Source organism: Lytechinus pictus, chromosome 6 (assembly GCF_037042905.1).
Source record: "Lytechinus pictus isolate F3 Inbred chromosome 6, Lp3.0, whole genome shotgun sequence".
NCBI classification, from domain to species: domain Eukaryota; kingdom Metazoa; phylum Echinodermata; class Echinoidea; order Temnopleuroida; family Toxopneustidae; genus Lytechinus; species Lytechinus pictus.
In genome coordinates, this window is record NC_087250.1 from 2,330,430 (window position 1) to 2,348,551 (window position 18,122).

The window sequence follows — 18,122 nt, forward strand, 5'->3', positions numbered from 1 at the left end:
TGGTCTGTCCGATCATGTTTTATTTTGATATACCCTGTACCTACCACTTAAAGAGTCTAGATTATGATCTTTGTCTGGTATCTGGTCTGTCCCAGCCTGTTTTATTTTTATACACCCTGTACCTACCACTTGATGAGTCTAGATTATGATCATTGTCTGGTATCTGGTCTGTCCCATCATGTTTTATTTTGATATACCCTGTACCTACCACTTGATGAGTCTAGATTGTGATCTTTGTCTGGTATCTGGTCTGTCCCATCATGTTTTATTTTGATATACCCTGTACCTACCACTTGATGAGTCTAGATTGTGATCTTTGTCTGGTATCTGGTCTGTCCCATCCTGTTTTATTTTGATATACCCTGTACCTACCACTTGATGAGTCTAGATTATGATCTGTGTCTGGTATCTGGTCTGTCCCATCATGTTTTATTTTGATATACCCTGTACCTACCACTTGATGAGTCTAGAGTATGATCTTTGTCTGGTATCTGGTCTGTCCCATCATGTTTTATTTTGATATACCCTGTACCTACCACTTGATGAGCCTAGATTGTGATCTTTGTCTGGTATCTGGTCTGTCTCAGCTTGTTTTATTTTGATATACCCTGTACCTACCACTTGATGAGTCTAGATTGTGATCTTTGTCTGGTATCTGGTATGTCCCATCATGTTTTATTTTGATATACCCTGTACCTACATGTACCACTTGATGAGTCTAGAGTATGATCTTTGTCTGGTATCTGGTCTGTCCTATCATGTTTTATTTTGATATACCCTGTACCTACCACTTGATGAGTCTAGATTGTGATCTTTGTCTGGTATCTGGTCTGTCCCATCATGTTTTATTTTGATATACCCTGTACCTACCACTTGATGAGTCTAGATTGTGATCTTTGTCTGGTATCTGGTCTGTCCCATCATGTTTTATTTTGATATACCCTGTACCTACCACTTGATGAGCCTAGATTGTGATCTTTGTCTGGTATCTGGTCTGTCCCAGCCTGTTTTATTTTGATACACCCTGTACCTACCACTTAAAGAGTCTAGAGTATGATCTTTGTCTGGTAGCTGGTCTGTCCGATCATGTTTTATTTTGATATACCCTGTACCTACCACTTAAAGAGTCTAGATTATGATCTTTGTCTGGTATCTGGTCTGTCCCAGCCTGTTTTATTTTTATACACCCTGTACCTACCACTTGATGAGTCTAGATTATGATCTTTGTCTGGTATCTGGTCTGTCCCATCATGTTTTATTTTGATATACCCTGTACCTACCACTTGATGAGTCTAGATTATGATCTTTGTCTGGTATCTGGTCTGTCTCAGCTTGTTTTATTTTGATATACCCTGTACCTACCACTTGAGGAGTCTAGATTGTGATCTTTGTCTGGTATCTGGTATGTCCCATCATGTTTTATTTTGATATACCCTGTACCTACATGTACCACTTGATGAGTCTAGAGTATGATCTTTGTCTGGTATCTGGTCTGTCCTATCATGTTTTATTTTGATATACCCTGTACCTACCACTTGATGAGTCTAGATTATGATCTTTGTCTGGTATCTGGTCTGTCCTATCATGTTTTATTTTGATATACCCTGTACCTACCACTTGATGAGTCTAGAGTATGTTCTTTGTCTGGTATCTGGTCTGTCTCAGCTTGTTTTATTTTGATATACCCAGTACCTACCACTTGATGAGTCTAGATTGTGATATTTGTCTGGTAGCTGGTCTGTCCCATCCTGTTTTATTTTGATATACCCTGTACCTACCACTTGATGAGTCTAGAGTATGATCTTTGTCTGGTATCTGGTCTGTCCCAGCCTGTTTTATTTTGATATACCCTGTACCTACCACTTGATGAGTCTAGAGTATGATCTTTGTCTGGTATCTGGTCTGTCCCATCATGTTTTATTTTGATATACCCTGTACCTACCACTTGATGAGTCTAGAGTATGATCTTTGTCTGGTATCTGGTCTGTCTCAGCTTGTTTTATTTTGATATACCCTGTACCTACCACTTAATGAGTCTAGATTGTGATATTTGTCTGGTATCTGGTCTGTTCCAGCCTGTTTTATTTTTATACACCCTGTACCTACCACTTGATGAGTCTAGATTGTGATCTTTGTCTGGTATCTGGTCTGTCTCAGCTTGTTTTATTTTGATATACCCTGTACCTACCACTTGATGAGTCTAGAGTATGATCTTTGTCTGGTATCTGGTCTGTCCCATCATGTTTTATTTTTATATACCCTGTACCTACCACTTGATGAGTCTAGATTATGATCTTTGTCTGGTATCTGGTATGTCCCATCATGTTTTATTTTTATATACCCTGTACCTACCACTTGATGAGTCTAGATTGTGATCTTTGTCTGGTATCTGGTCTGTCCTATCATGTTTTATTTTGATATACCCTGTACCTACCACTTGATGAGTCTAGATTGTGATCTTTGTCTGGTATCTGGTCTGTCCCATCATGTTTTATTTTGATATACCCTGTACCTACCACTTGATGAGTCTAGAGTATGATCTTTGTCTGGTATCTGGTCTGTCCCATCATGTTTTATTTTGATATACCCTGTACCTACCACTTGATGAGCCTAGATTGTGATCTTTGTCTGGTATCTGGTCTGTCCCATCATGTTTTATTTTTATATACCCTGTACCTACCACTTGATGAGTCTAGATTATGATCTTTGTCTGGTATCTGGTATGTCCCATCATGTTTTATTTTGATATACCCTGTACCTACATGTACCACTTGATGAGTCTAGAGTATGATCTTTGTCTGGTATCTGGTCTGTCCTATCATGTTTTATTTTGATATACCCTGTACCTACCACTTAATGAGTCTAGATTGTGATCTTTGTCTGGTATCTGGTCTGTCCCATCATGTTTTATTTTGATATACCCTGTACCTACCACTTGATGAGTCTAGAGTATGATCTTTGTCTGGTATCTGGTCTGTCCCATCATGTTTTATTTTGATATACCCTGTACCTACCACTTGATGAGCCTAGATTGTGATCTTTGTCTGGTATCTGGTCTGTCCCAGCCTGTTTTATTTTGATACACCCTGTACCTACCACTTAAAGAGTCTAGAGTATGATCTTTGTCTGGTAGCTGGTCTGTCCGATCATGTTTTATTTTTATATATACCCTGTACCTACCACTTAAAGAGTCTAGATTATGATCTTTGTCTGGTATCTGGTCTGTCCCAGCCTGTTTTATTTTTATACACCCTGTACCTACCACTTGATGAGTCTAGATTATGATCTTTGTCTGGTATCTGGTCTGTCCCATCATGTTTTATTTTGATATACCCTGTACCTACCACTTGATGAGTCTAGATTGTGATCTTTGTCTGGTATCTGGTCTGTCTCAGCTTGTTTTATTTTGATATACCCTGTACCTACCACTTGATGAGTCTAGATTGTGATCTTTGTCTGGTATCTGGTATGTCCCATCATGTTTTATTTTGATATACCCTGTACCTACATGTACCACTTGATGAGTCTAGAGTATGATCTTTGTCTGGTATCTGGTCTGTCCTATCATGTTTTATTTTGATATACCCTGTACCTACCACTTGATGAGTCTAGATTATGATCTTTGTCTGGTATCTGGTCTGTCCTATCATGTTTTATTTTGATATACCCTGTACCTACCACTTGATGAGTCTAGATTGTGATATTTGTCTGGTAGCTGGTCTGTCCCATCCTGTTTTATTTTGATATACCCTGTACCTACCACTTGATGAGTCTAGAGTATGATCTTTGTCTGGTATCTGGTCTGTCCCAGCCTGTTTTATTTTGATATACCCTGTACCTACCACTTGATGAGTCTAGAGTATGATCTTTGTCTGGTATCTGGTCTGTCCCATCATGTTTTATTTTGATATACCCTGTACCTACCACTTGATGAGTCTAGAGTATGATCTTTGTCTGGTATCTGGTCTGTCTCAGCTTGTTTTATTTTGATATACCCTGTACCTACCACTTAATGAGTCTAGATTGTGATATTTGTCTGGTATCTGGTCTGTTCCAGCCTGTTTTATTTTTATACACCCTGTACCTACCACTTGATGAGTCTAGATTGTGATCTTTGTCTGGTATCTGGTCTGTCTCAGCTTGTTTTATTTTGATATACCCTGTACCTACCACTTGATGAGTCTAGAGTATGATCTTTGTCTGGTATCTGGTCTGTCCCATCATGTTTTATTTTTATATACCCTGTACCTACCACTTGATGAGTCTAGATTATGATCTTTGTCTGGTATCTGGTATGTCCCATCATGTTTTATTTTTATATACCCTGTACCTACCACTTGATGAGTCTAGATTATGATCTTTGTCTGGTATCTGGTCTGTCCCATCATGTTTTATTTTGATATACCCTGTATCTACCACTTGATGAGTCTAGATTATGATCTTTGTCTGGTATCTGGTCTGTCCCATCATGTTTTATTTTGATATACCCTGTATCTACCACTTGATGAGTCTAGATTATGATCTTTGTCTGGTATCTGGTCTGTTCCATCATGTTTTATTTTTATACACCCTGTACCTACCACTTGATGAGTCTAGATTATGATCTTTGTCTGGTATCTGGTCTGTCCCATCATGTTTTATTTTTATATACCCTGTACCTACCACTTGATGAGTCTAGAGTATGATCTTTGTCTGGTATCTGGTCTGTCCCATCATGTTTTATTTTTATATATACCCTGTACCTACCACTTGATGAGTCTAGATTATGATCTTTGTCTGGTATCTGGTCTGTCCCATCATGTTTTATTTTGATATACCCTGTACCTACCACTTTATGAGTCTAGAGTATGATCTTTGTCTGGTATCTGGTCTGTCTCATCATGTTTTATTTTGATATACCCTGTACATACCACTTGATGAGTCTAGATTATGATCTTTGTCTGGTAGCTGGTCTGTCCGATCATGTTTTATTTTGATATACCCTGTACCTACCACTTAAAGAGTCTAGATTATGATCTTTGTCTGGTATCTGGTCTGTCCCAGCCTGTTTTATTTTTATACACCCTGTACCTACCACTTGATGAGTCTAGATTATGATCTTTGTCTGGTATCTGGTCTGTCCCATCATGTTTTATTTTGATATACCCTGTACCTACCACTTGATGAGTCTAGATTGTGATCTTTGTCTGGTATCTGGTTTGTCCCATCATGTTTTATTTTGATATACCCTGTACCTACCACTTGATGAGTCTAGATTATGATCTGTGTCTGGTATCTGGTCTGTCCCATCCTGTTTTATTTTGATATACCCTGTACCTACCACTTGATGAGTCTAGATTATGATCTGTGTCTGGTATCTGGTCTGTCCCATCATGTTTTATTTTGATATACCCTGTACATACCACTTGATGAGCCTAGATTGTGATCTTTGTCTGGTATCTGGTCTGTCCCAGCCTGTTTTATTTTGATACACCCTGTACCTACCACTTAAAGAGTCTAGAGTATGATCTTTGTCTGGTAGCTGGTCTGTCCGATCATGTTTTATTTTGATATACCCTGTACCTACCACTTAAAGAGTCTAGAGTATGATCTTTGTCTGGTAGCTGGTCTGTATCATGTTTTATTTTTATATACCCTGTATCTACCACTTGATGAGTCTAGATTATGATCTTTGTCTGGTATCTGGTCTGTTCCATCATGTTTTATTTTTATACACCCTTTACCTACCACTTGATGACTCTAGATTATGATCTTTGTCTGGTATCTGGTCTGTCCCATCATGTTTTATTTTTATATACCCTGTACCTACCACTTGATGAGTCTAGAGTATGATCTTTGTCTGGTATCTGGTCTGTCCCATCATGTTTTATTTTTATATACCCTGTACCTACCACTTGATGAGTCTAGATTATGATCTTTGTCTGGTATCTGGTCTGTCCCATCATGTTTTATTTTGATATACCCTGTACCTACCACTTGATGAGTCTAGAGTATGATCTTTGTCTGGTATCTGGTCTGTCCCATCATGTTTTATTTTAATATACCCTGTACATACCACTTGATGAGTCTAGATTATGATCTTTGTCTGGTATCTGGTCTGTCCCATCATGTTTTCTTTTGATATACCCTGTACCTACCACTTGATGAGCCTAGATTGTGATCTTTGTCTGGTATCTGGTCTGTCCCAGCCTGTTTTATTTTGATACACCTTGTACCTACCACTTAAAGAGTCTAGAGTATGATCTTTGTCTGGTAGCTGGTCTGTCCGATCATGTTTTATTTTGATATACCCTGTACCTACCACTTAAAGAGTCTAGATTATGATCTTTGTCTGGTATCTGGTCTGTCCCAGCCTGTTTTATTTTTATACACCCTGTACCTACCACTTGATGAGTCTAGATTATGATCTTTGTCTGGTATCTGGTCTGTCCCATCATGTTTTATTTTGATATACCCTGTACCTACCACTTGATGAGTCTAGATTGTGATCTTTGTCTGGTATCTGGTCTGTCCCATCATGTTTTATTTTGATATACCCTGTACCTACCACTTGATGAGTCTAGATTGTGATCTTTGTCTGGTATCTGGTCTGTCCCATCCTGTTTTATTTTGATATACCCTGTACCTACCACTTGATGAGTCTAGATTATGATCTGTGTCTGGTATCTGGTCTGTCCCATCATGTTTTATTTTGATATACCCTGTACCTACCACTTGATGAGTCTAGAGTATGATCTTTGTCTGGTATCTGGTCTGTCCCATCATGTTTTATTTTGATATACCCTGTACCTACCACTTGATGAGCCTAGATTGTGATCTTTGTCTGGTATCTGGTCTGTCCCAGCCTGTTTTATTTTGATACACCCTGTACCTACCACTTAAAGAGTCTAGAGTATGATCTTTGTCTGGTAGCTGGTCTGTCCGATCATGTTTTATTTTGATATACCCTGTACCTACCACTTAAAGAGTCTAGATTATGATCTTTGTCTGGTATCTGGTCTGTCCCAGCCTGTTTTATTTTCATACACCCTGTACCTACCACTTGATGAGTCTAGATTATGATCTTTGTCTGGTATCTGGTCTGTCCCATCATGTTTTATTTTGATATACCCTGTACCTACCACTTGATGAGTCTAGATTGTGATCTTTGTCTGGTATCTGGTCTGTCCCATCCTGTTTTATTTTGATACACCCTGTACCTACCACTTGATGAGTCTAGATTGTGATCTTTGTCTGGTATCTGGTCTGTCCCATCATGTTTTATTTTGATATACCCTGTACCTACCACTTGATGAGTCTAGATTGTGATCTTTGTCTGGTATCTGGTCTGTCCCATCATGTTTTATTTTGATACACCCTGTACCTACCACTTGATGAGTCTAGATTGTGATCTTTGTCTGGTATCTGGTCTGTCCCATCATGTTTTATTTTGATATACCCTGTACCTACCACTTGATGAGTCTAGATTGTGATCTTTGTCTGGTATCTGGTCTGTCCCATCCTGTTTTATTTTGATACACCCTGTACCTACCACTTGATGAGTCTAGATTGTGATCTTTGTCTGGTATCTGGTCTGTCCCATCATGTTTTATTTTGATATACCCTGTACCTACCACTTGATGAGTCTAGATTGTGATCTTTGTCTGGTATCTGGTCTGTCTCAGCTTGTTTTATTTTGATATACCCTGTACCTACCACTTGATGAGTCTAGATTGTGATCTTTGTCTGGTATCTGGTCTGTCCCATCATGTTTTATTTTGATATACCCTGTACCTACCACTTAAAGAGTCTAGAGTATGATCTTTGTCTGGTAGCTGGTCTGTCCGATCATGTTTTATTTTGATATACCCTGTACCTACCACTTGATGAGTCTAGATTATGATCTTTGTCTGGTATCTGGTCTGTCCCATCATGTTTTATTTTGATATACCCTGTACCTACCACTTAAAGAGTCTAGATTATGATCTTTGTCTGGTATCTGGTCTGTCCCAGCCTGTTTTATTTTGATACACCCTGTACCTACCACTTGATGAGTCTAGATTATGATCTTTGTCTGGTATCTGGTCTGTCCCATCATGTTTTATTTTGATATACCCTGTACCTACCACTTGATGAGTCTAGATTGTGATCTTTGTCTGGTATCTGGTCTGTCCCATCATGTTTTATTTTGATATACCCTGTACCTACCACTTGATGAGTCTAGAGTATGATCTTTGTCTGGTATCTGGTCTGTCCCATCATGTTTTATTTTTATATACCCTGTACCTACCACTTGATGAGTCTAGATTGTGATCTTTGTCTGGTATCTGGTCTGTCCCATCATGTTTTATTTTGATATACCCTGTACCTACCACTTGATGAGTCTAGATTGTGATCTTTGTCTGGTATCTGGTCTGTCCCATCCTGTTTTATTTTGATATACCCTGTACCTACCACTTGATGAGTCTAGATTATGATCTGTGTCTGGTATCTGGTCTGTCCCATCATGTTTTATTTTGATATACCCTGTACCTACCACTTGATGAGTCTAGAGTATGATCTGTGTCTGGTATCTGGTCTGTCCCATCATGTTTTATTTTGATATACCCTGTACCTACCACTTGATGAGCCTAGATTGTGATCTTTGTCTGGTATCTGGTCTGTCCCAGCCTGTTTTATTTTGATACACCCTGTACCTACCACTTAAAGAGTCTAGAGTATGATCTTTGTCTGGTAGCTGGTCTGTCCGATCATGTTTTATTTTGATATACCCTGTACCTACCACTTAAAGAGTCTAGATTATGATCTTTGTCTGGTATCTGGTCTGTCCCAGCCTGTTTTATTTGTATACACCCTGTACCTACCACTTGATGAGTCTAGATTATGATCTTTGTCTGGTATCTGGTCTGTCCCATCATGTTTTATTTTGATATACCCTGTACCTACCACTTGATGAGTCTAGATTGTGATCTTTGTCTGGTATCTGGTCTGTCTCAGCTTGTTTTATTTTGATATACCCTGTACCTACCACTTGATGAGTCTAGATTGTGATCTTTGTCTGGTATCTGGTATGTCCCATCATGTTTTATTTTGATATACCCTGTACCTACCACTTAAAGAGTCTAGAGTATGATCTTTGTCTGGTAGCTGGTCTGTCCGATCATGTTTTATTTTGATATACCCTGTACCTACCACTTGATGAGTCTAGATTATGATCTTTGTCTGGTATCTGGTCTGTCCCATCATGTTTTATTTTGATATACCCTGTACCTACATGTACCACTTGATGAGTCTAGAGTATGATCTTTGTCTGGTATCTGGTCTGTCCTATCATGTTTTATTTTGATATACCCTGTACCTACCACTTGATGAGTCTAGATTGTGATCTTTGTCTGGTATCTGGTATGTCCCATCATGTTTTATTTTGATATACCCTGTACCTACCACTTGATGAGTCTAGAGTATGATCTTTGTCTGGTATCTGGTCTGTCCTATCATGTTTTATTTTGATATACCCTGTACCTACCACTTGATGAGTCTAGAGTATGTTCTTTGTCTGGTATCTGGTCTGTCCCATCATGTTTTATTTTGATATACCCTGTACCTACCACTTGATGAGTCTAGATTGTGATCTTTGTCTGGTATCTGGTCTGTCCCATCATGTTTTATTTTGATATACCCTGTACCTACCACTTGATGAGTCTAGAGTATGATCTTTGTCTGGTATCTGGTCTGTCCCATCATGTTTTATTTTTATATACCCTGTACCTACCACTTGATGAGTCTAGATTGTGATCTTTGTCTGGTATCTGGTCTGTCCCATCATGTTTTATTTTGATATACCCTGTACCTACCACTTGATGAGTCTAGATTGTGATCTTTGTCTGGTATCTGGTCTGTCCCATCCTGTTTTATTTTGATATACCCTGTACCTACCACTTGATGAGTCTAGATTATGATCTGTGTCTGGTATCTGGTCTGTCCCATCATGTTTTATTTTGATATACCCTGTACCTACCACTTGATGAGTCTAGAGTATGATCTGTGTCTGGTATCTGGTCTGTCCCATCATGTTTTATTTTGATATACCCTGTACCTACCACTTGATGAGCCTAGATTGTGATCTTTGTCTGGTATCTGGTCTGTCCCAGCCTGTTTTATTTTGATACACCCTGTACCTACCACTTAAAGAGTCTAGAGTATGATCTTTGTCTGGTAGCTGGTCTGTCCGATCATGTTTTATTTTGATATACCCTGTACCTACCACTTAAAGAGTCTAGATTATGATCTTTGTCTGGTATCTGGTCTGTCCCAGCCTGTTTTATTTGTATACACCCTGTACCTACCACTTGATGAGTCTAGATTATGATCTTTGTCTGGTATCTGGTCTGTCCCATCATGTTTTATTTTGATATACCCTGTACCTACCACTTGATGAGTCTAGATTGTGATCTTTGTCTGGTATCTGGTCTGTCTCAGCTTGTTTTATTTTGATATACCCTGTACCTACCACTTGATGAGTCTAGATTGTGATCTTTGTCTGGTATCTGGTATGTCCCATCATGTTTTATTTTGATATACCCTGTACCTACCACTTAAAGAGTCTAGAGTATGATCTTTGTCTGGTAGCTGGTCTGTCCGATCATGTTTTATTTTGATATACCCTGTACCTACCACTTGATGAGTCTAGATTATGATCTTTGTCTGGTATCTGGTCTGTCCCATCATGTTTTATTTTGATATACCCTGTACCTACATGTACCACTTGATGAGTCTAGAGTATGATCTTTGTCTGGTATCTGGTCTGTCCTATCATGTTTTATTTTGATATACCCTGTACCTACCACTTGATGAGTCTAGATTGTGATCTTTGTCTGGTATCTGGTATGTCCCATCATGTTTTATTTTGATATACCCTGTACCTACCACTTGATGAGTCTAGAGTATGATCTTTGTCTGGTATCTGGTCTGTCCTATCATGTTTTATTTTGATATACCCTGTACCTACCACTTGATGAGTCTAGAGTATGTTCTTTGTCTGGTATCTGGTCTGTCTCAGCTTGTTTTATTTTGATATACCCTGTACCTACCACTTGATGAGTCTAGATTGTGATATTTGTCTGGTAGCTGGTCTGTCCCATCCTGTTTTATTTTGATATACCCTGTACCTACCACTTGATGAGTCTAGAGTATGATCTTTGTCTGGTATCTGGTCTGTCCCAGCCTGTTTTATTTTGATATACCCTGTACCTACCACTTGATGAGTCTAGAGTATGATCTTTGTCTGGTATCTGGTCTGTCCCATCATGTTTTATTTTGATATACCCTGTACCTACCACTTGATGAGTCTAGAGTATGATCTTTGTCCGGTATCTGGTCTGTTCCAGCCTGTTTCTGCTCCCATACATACTGCCCATAGCTCTCATCGTACCATCCACATATTCCAGATTCAAACGTACATGGGCCTGCAACAATAAATAAACAAATCTTTAGGATTTATACACACACATACACACACAGTAATCACCATTACAACTATTCTTGTGCTCATAATTGCAATAACTTTGGCCAGAATAAGAATCACCAAGCTTAAAAAACAGATGAACATTTACATGTATACATCAAAGATATCAGTAGATTTGAGCTGTTTTTTCAAATTTTATGAAAAGTGGCATTTCTTCCTGAAGAGATATTGCAGCTTTAGGCATTAAATAATGGTCAGCAATTAGTAGTGTCTTCATCAAGTTAACAATATCTCTGGGAAACTTACAGGGCACAGCGAGAAGAGGGAGAAGTTGGGCCACTTTTAACAATGTCATGAAAAAAGACTCAGGCCTTGATAGAATTAATGAACTGAGGACAGCCATGCTGGATAGAGAGGTCTGGTAGCGCTTCTATGTTCATGGTACCCGAGATGACATCGGCTTAACCCTTTACCTGCCCTTGAACTGACTGAACAATATCTATTCTTTACTGTCCTTAGCTTTCCAAATGAAATGTATATGAGGATGAAATGATATCTTACCACAGAATGCTTCATCCGATTTATCAGGACAGTCTTCTTGGTAATCGCAGTACTGACTAGAGTCAATACAAGTCAGGTCATCACACTGCCATTTACCCTTCCCGCAAGGACCAATGGTAGTAGTGGCAGGAGTCGTTGTACCCGAAGGAAGTCCACCTGCGATAAAGATTAAGAAAGTCATTACAAGTCATGTCGGTATGCTGTTATTTACCCTTCCTGCAAGGACTAATGGTTGTAGCAGCAGGAGTCATTGTACAAGAAGAAATTCCACCAAGGATAAAGATGAAGAAAGCCAATAAAACTCAGAGCAACAAACTGTTATTTATCCATCCTTCAAGGACCAATGGTTGTAGCCGCAGGAATTGTTGCACCAGAAGGATGTCCATCTAAGATAAAGATTTAGAAAGTTAATACAAAGTCAGGTCAACAAACTGTCATTTAGCCTTCTCACATGGAACAAGCAGTATCAGTTGTTGTACTGTATCTGTATGAAGTCCACCAGTGATATAGATTATTCATAATAAATAGGGTATTCATACTAGCCATAATAATAATAATAATAATAATAAACATTTATAAAGTGCCATCTATCTAGAAATAATCTATTCCAAGGCGCAGTGTTTATTACATGTATTATTATTATCTCGGCTTTAGCTCGAGTTGCCTTTCAGCACTCAGTGCATTCAAGGAATTAATCCTGCCGGGTACCCATTCACTTCACCTGGGTTAAGTGCAGCACAATGTGGATAAATTTCTTGCTGGAGGAAATTACGCCATGGCTGGGATTCGAATCTATGACCCTCTGTTTCAAAGTCAGAAGACTAATCCACTGGGCCACAACGCTCCACATACATCAACATTCTTAGGGCCCGTTGCAGAAAGAGTTGCAATCAATCGTAACTCTAAAAATCATGCGCAACGTGATTTTCAACCAATCAAGAGCGCACATTTGGGACTTGCAATTGATTATTTGACTTACAATTAAACGCAACTCTTTCTGCAACGGGTCCCCAGGGCAATCCTATATTACCCCTGTGAAACAAGGCTACCAAATTTGATGCTCACTGCTTAATTCAGGAATTTCTTGCTAATGGCATAATACATGTAGCTATAAAAAGTGTGTCATATAAACAGTCATTCAAAAAAGATCAAGGCCTCTGTCAAAAAATTATAATCTTGCTTTGTTTGATTCATAAGGGGGAACGTCCTAGGTGAGGCGTCTTTTATTAGGGATCCTGCAAGCATCTTTACATGGCTAATTCATACATTTCATCATAGTTAATATATTGGAATGTGAAGGACAAGCAGCTGTGGAAGATCCTTAATGGCATTATTTCATTCTTCTTAAAAGACATGGAAAAGACCTTTGTTACATGCAAAGTGTGTGCATTAAAACTTACTTTTAAACAGTATGAGCCCCATTGCATAAAAGCTATCATTATGGGAACTTTGCCATCCCATCGTAACTTACAAGGAATCCTTGATTTTGATTGGCTACTGATTGTTACCATGGTAGTTACCATTTGATGGCAAAGTTACCATAATAGTATCCTTTATGCAATGGGGCCCTGAAGCTTATTGCAAAAAGAATTGCGATTAAATGCAACTCAGAAAGTCATGTGCAATCCCTAACGTGCGATTTGGATTGGTTGAAAGTCAAGAAGCATATTACTTTAGACTTGCATTTCTGCAACTGCCACCTGAACATATTGGTAACTCTTTGCCTGCTTTGTTCATCTAGAGTCACATACAACAGACTCCCAGGTTCGTCTCAAGTCACATTCTACAGAGAGACTGCAGTAAGTCTATTGTTCATACACACATGCACACTAGTGATGTGTGCATCGCATACAGATATTGTAAGCTGAATTAGCATAGTCCATGCAAAACCCCTCTTAAGGTTACACTTTAAAGTTAATCTGGTGGAGGAGTGATTCTGCCAGTGGTGGGCAAAGAGTTAATCCTTGTCACTGTACAGACCATTGACCCTTACACCAATGGACACTTCTCTTTGTAAACTTACCAGTTACTTGCATGCAGTCCGTAGTGAATGATGTGTCATCGATCCCTATATCCCCGTAAGGACCATCGCCTCTGACAACCTCGATCACAACTTGGAAATTAGACGACCCTTCATCGAGTAGTGCAAGGCTAGCTAGTTCCCAATAGTCATTGGAATACCAGTTCTTGGTGAAGAGCAGGGTCTTGTATCCACCAATGTTTGTTCGTAGGTAGATGTTCAATGTTCCCATATCACGGCCATACATGTGATACCAAATACGTGCCTGAGAAGAGAGAGTTAGGGAGGACGAGAGAGAAAGAAGAGATTTCATTCAATTCAAATATTTTTTTATAATTTCAGCCTCAATAAAAACAATCAAAAATACAAACAAAATTCACCCAACAAATATCGAAATAGGAATCATTAAGTTTTAAACACTAAACTGACCATAACCATTGGAAGTATGAGGGACCTGGGAAAGGTCTATCAAAGGCTAGTCCCTGAAACAATTACGGTAGCATTATTTGAGTTATTAATTAGAAAGAAAACCCATCACCGAGAAATGGAGGATGTGAGATTGGACGCTTTCTCAATCTACCTGCTGAATTAAGCACAGTCAATGCGTCAATTCTGCATAAAATTGGAGCGTTGTGGCCCAGTGGGTTAGTTTTTTTACTTTGAAACAGAGGGTTGTGGGTTCGAATCCCAGCCATGGCGTAATTTCCTTGAGCAAGAAATTCATCCACACTTTGCTGCACTCAACCCAGGTGAGGTAAATAGGTACCTGGCAGGAATTTATTCCTTGAAATGCCAACGAGCTATAAAAGGCTGCGGGGCTAAAGCCAGTGTAATAATATCCAAGTCCTTTGAAAGCGCATAGGGACGTTATGACATAATGTGATATGCGCTATTCAAGAACTGCATTATTATTATTATAAACTATAATTTTGAACCATTGATTCAAAGGTATTTTGGTTTTAGACTCACCCTACAGTCTGGACCAGTTGATTTGTAAACAGGGCTGATGAGTCTGGCTGTATCATTCTCCTTATAACCATCGGTATCAGCTATTAATACCATGTAGTACCCTAGAACAATTATAAAATAAAACAGCCATGGTAATAATTGAAACAGTTCTAGGCATGTCTTCATGAATATTCATTTGCTGAGCTGATAATGTCGCATCCCAACTTGTTCCTTTGTATTTTATTTTATGAAATTAGGTTTATTAAAAAAATGTTTACCAAGAGCTAAAACAATTGGATTGTTAACTGATTAAGTGCATTAGTTAGATGCATTTCTTGCTGAAACTTCTTTCATCCTAATGGGAACACATCATTTACTCATGTAAGAAAAAATGAGACACGACATAAGAGAAAGGAAAGCGGGGATGTGACATCATCAGCCCACCTAACGCATATTCATGAAAAAATGCCTATAACTTTTTCATCGGAATAATGCAAATCTTTAAAATTCAATTTTGTTAACCGATTTGGATGCAATCATTTTATTGACATACAAATGTCTTCTGCCTGGAGCATCCCTTTATTAAACTCATGAGCACTTTTTTCAGTACAAGTACATACATGCTTCTTTCCATATAAATATACGCAAAGAACTTAGATTATATCTAAACTTTGATTCTATATGAAAATAACAATATTGCAATTTATGAGTAAGACTACATGTAGGGTGATATACATTGTATTGAGATAATACTGAGTAAACATACCAAGATATTGAGTTGTGTGATCACGGATGGGGCCGCTACGTACACCAGGTTCAGACTGTCCACTTAATCTGCTGAACTCCATTTCATCTGCAGCATCCTGAACCCAGTCACAGGTACCATCCTCAAAGTCACACATATCATAGGTACCTGACAAATAACAATGTATAAATACATAGGGTACCATCCTCAAGGTCACACATATCATAGGTACCTGACAAAGAACAATGTATAAATACAAAGGGTACCATTGTCAAGGTCACACATATCATAGGTACCTGACAAAGAACAATGTATAAATACAAAGGGTACCATCCTCAAAGTCACACATATCATAGGTACCTGACAAAGAACAATGTATAAATACAAAGGGTACCATCCTCAAAGTCACACATATCATAGGTACCTGACAAAGAACAATGTATAAATACAAAGGGTACCATCCTTAAAGTCACACATATCATAGGTACCTGACAAAGAACAGTGTATAAATACAAAGGGTACCATTCTCAAGGTCACACATATCATAGGTACCTGACAAATAACAATGTATACATGCAAAGGGTACAATTCTCAAGGTCACACACATTGTAGGTACCTGACAATTCATAGGTTACCATTCTCAAAATCACACATATCATAGGTGTACCTAACAATAATAATGGAAAAATAAAAAGGGATCCATCATCAAAGACACACATATCATGTACATGTAACTTGACATGTACTAATATACAGTATGAATACAAATGGTACAATTCTCAAAGTAACATCATAGATACCTGACAATAATGCATTGATAAAAAGGGTACCATTCTCAAAGTCACACATGCTATATGTACCCAACATTAAATAATTAGTAAATACAAAGGTTACCATTCTCAAAGTCACACATATTATACATGTAGGTACTGTACCCATCAAGTAATAATTGATAAATGCAAATGGTACCATTCTCAAAGTCTCACATATTATAGGTACCCAACAAGTAATATGTGAATACTAAGGGTACCAATCTCAAAGTCATACATATCATAGGTACATATACCTGACATAGTGACAAGTACCAATGGATATATACTATGTCCACCATTTGTACATGAAAATAAAGTGAGAAGAAAGGTTGTAACAGTCTTCTTATCCCCTACACTTGATCTCTATATTCATCATTTGATATCTCTCAGATAATAAAGTATCGTGAAATATTAAAAGTCTTTGATAATCTACCTCCATTCCTTGTATCAAAATTATGTACTTTCAACCCTTAAAGTTACCCATTGCCACAAAAGGGCTAAACTTTTAAATGTGTGTATCTAAAAAAAATTGTTTCCTTGTCTCTTGAGAAATGTCATAGCAGGGCCCGCTGGTAGAACAGTTTTCGAAACTGAAGTGGCTACCCTGGGTAAATATACCTACATGTACATGTATATTATTATTATTAATGTAAACTGTGAGGAAATATTCAAATGTAACTTACTGCAGAGATCAGGAGCTTCATCTGAAGAGTCTCCGCAATCATCAGTAAAATCACATATTCTCATGAATGGTATGCAGGCATTAGTAGCACAGCGGAATTCATCAATATCACAGTCTCTCACCTGTGGAACTGTACAGCAAAAAAAAACAGAGTAAATCAACAAAACTTTACACCCCAAATATTGCCAATTTGTTAATAATAATACACAGTTCTTGTATAGCGCATATCACAATTATGAATAATGTCTCTATGCGCTTCCAAAGGACTTGGATATTATTACCCCAGCTGTAGCTTGGCAGCCGTAATTGCTAAGATTACAGCTTTACAGATTACAGATTACTAAGATTGCCAATTTGTTAAGGAAAGTCCTGTCTGAATAGACATGCATCAGAATACATGCATACATGTGCTGCTACAATCTATGTAATTTCAGTTTGAATGCAATTCCTGTAGATAATGGCTTCATTGACAGATTCATTCATTGAAGTCACAACTTGTTTTGACACAACTGAAATCTGGCATCACATCAAAAAATATATATACCACACAAAATATGATCAAATTATTTGGGGAAGATACTCTTAATATAAAAGTTTTTGTAATGTTTTTCTAGACTTACATGTAATCAGTGTAAGTCATCTTTACTCAGCGGTAAAATTAAGAAGGTACAATTTACGGAGGTAATCGGTCAGAGATAATGGAAAAATTTCCCATAATATATCCCCAATACAAGGATTATATGATACAAATGTTAAAAAAACATATACAGTGATAACAATTTTCTTTAATATCTATGTAGTGACATGTATATGTTTGTAGGCTGTGTCTTAACATCTTACAATTATCTTTACAGACTGTTTTTTTTCAGAGTTGAAAGAGTCAATTTATGACTGAAATGTAGTATGAAAGC

General features: G+C 38.0%; 1 protein-coding gene across 1 annotated transcript in view; it reads right to left on the reverse strand.

Moving 5' to 3' along the window:
- The window catches only part of LOC129263584 (MAM and LDL-receptor class A domain-containing protein 2-like), a 123,299-nt gene that overhangs the window by 54,739 nt on the left and 50,438 nt on the right, over nucleotides 1–18,122 (reverse strand). Inside the window, exons 42-47 of the mRNA XM_064100617.1 lie at nucleotides 17,213–17,341; nucleotides 15,739–15,885; nucleotides 14,994–15,094; nucleotides 14,028–14,289; nucleotides 12,005–12,160; nucleotides 11,316–11,444 (exon numbers count right to left, since the gene is read on the reverse strand). Coding sequence (XP_063956687.1) covers nucleotides 11,316–11,444; nucleotides 12,005–12,160; nucleotides 14,028–14,289; nucleotides 14,994–15,094; nucleotides 15,739–15,885; nucleotides 17,213–17,341 — 924 coding nt within the window. The remainder of the gene's footprint in view (nucleotides 1–11,315; nucleotides 11,445–12,004; nucleotides 12,161–14,027; nucleotides 14,290–14,993; nucleotides 15,095–15,738; nucleotides 15,886–17,212; nucleotides 17,342–18,122) is intronic.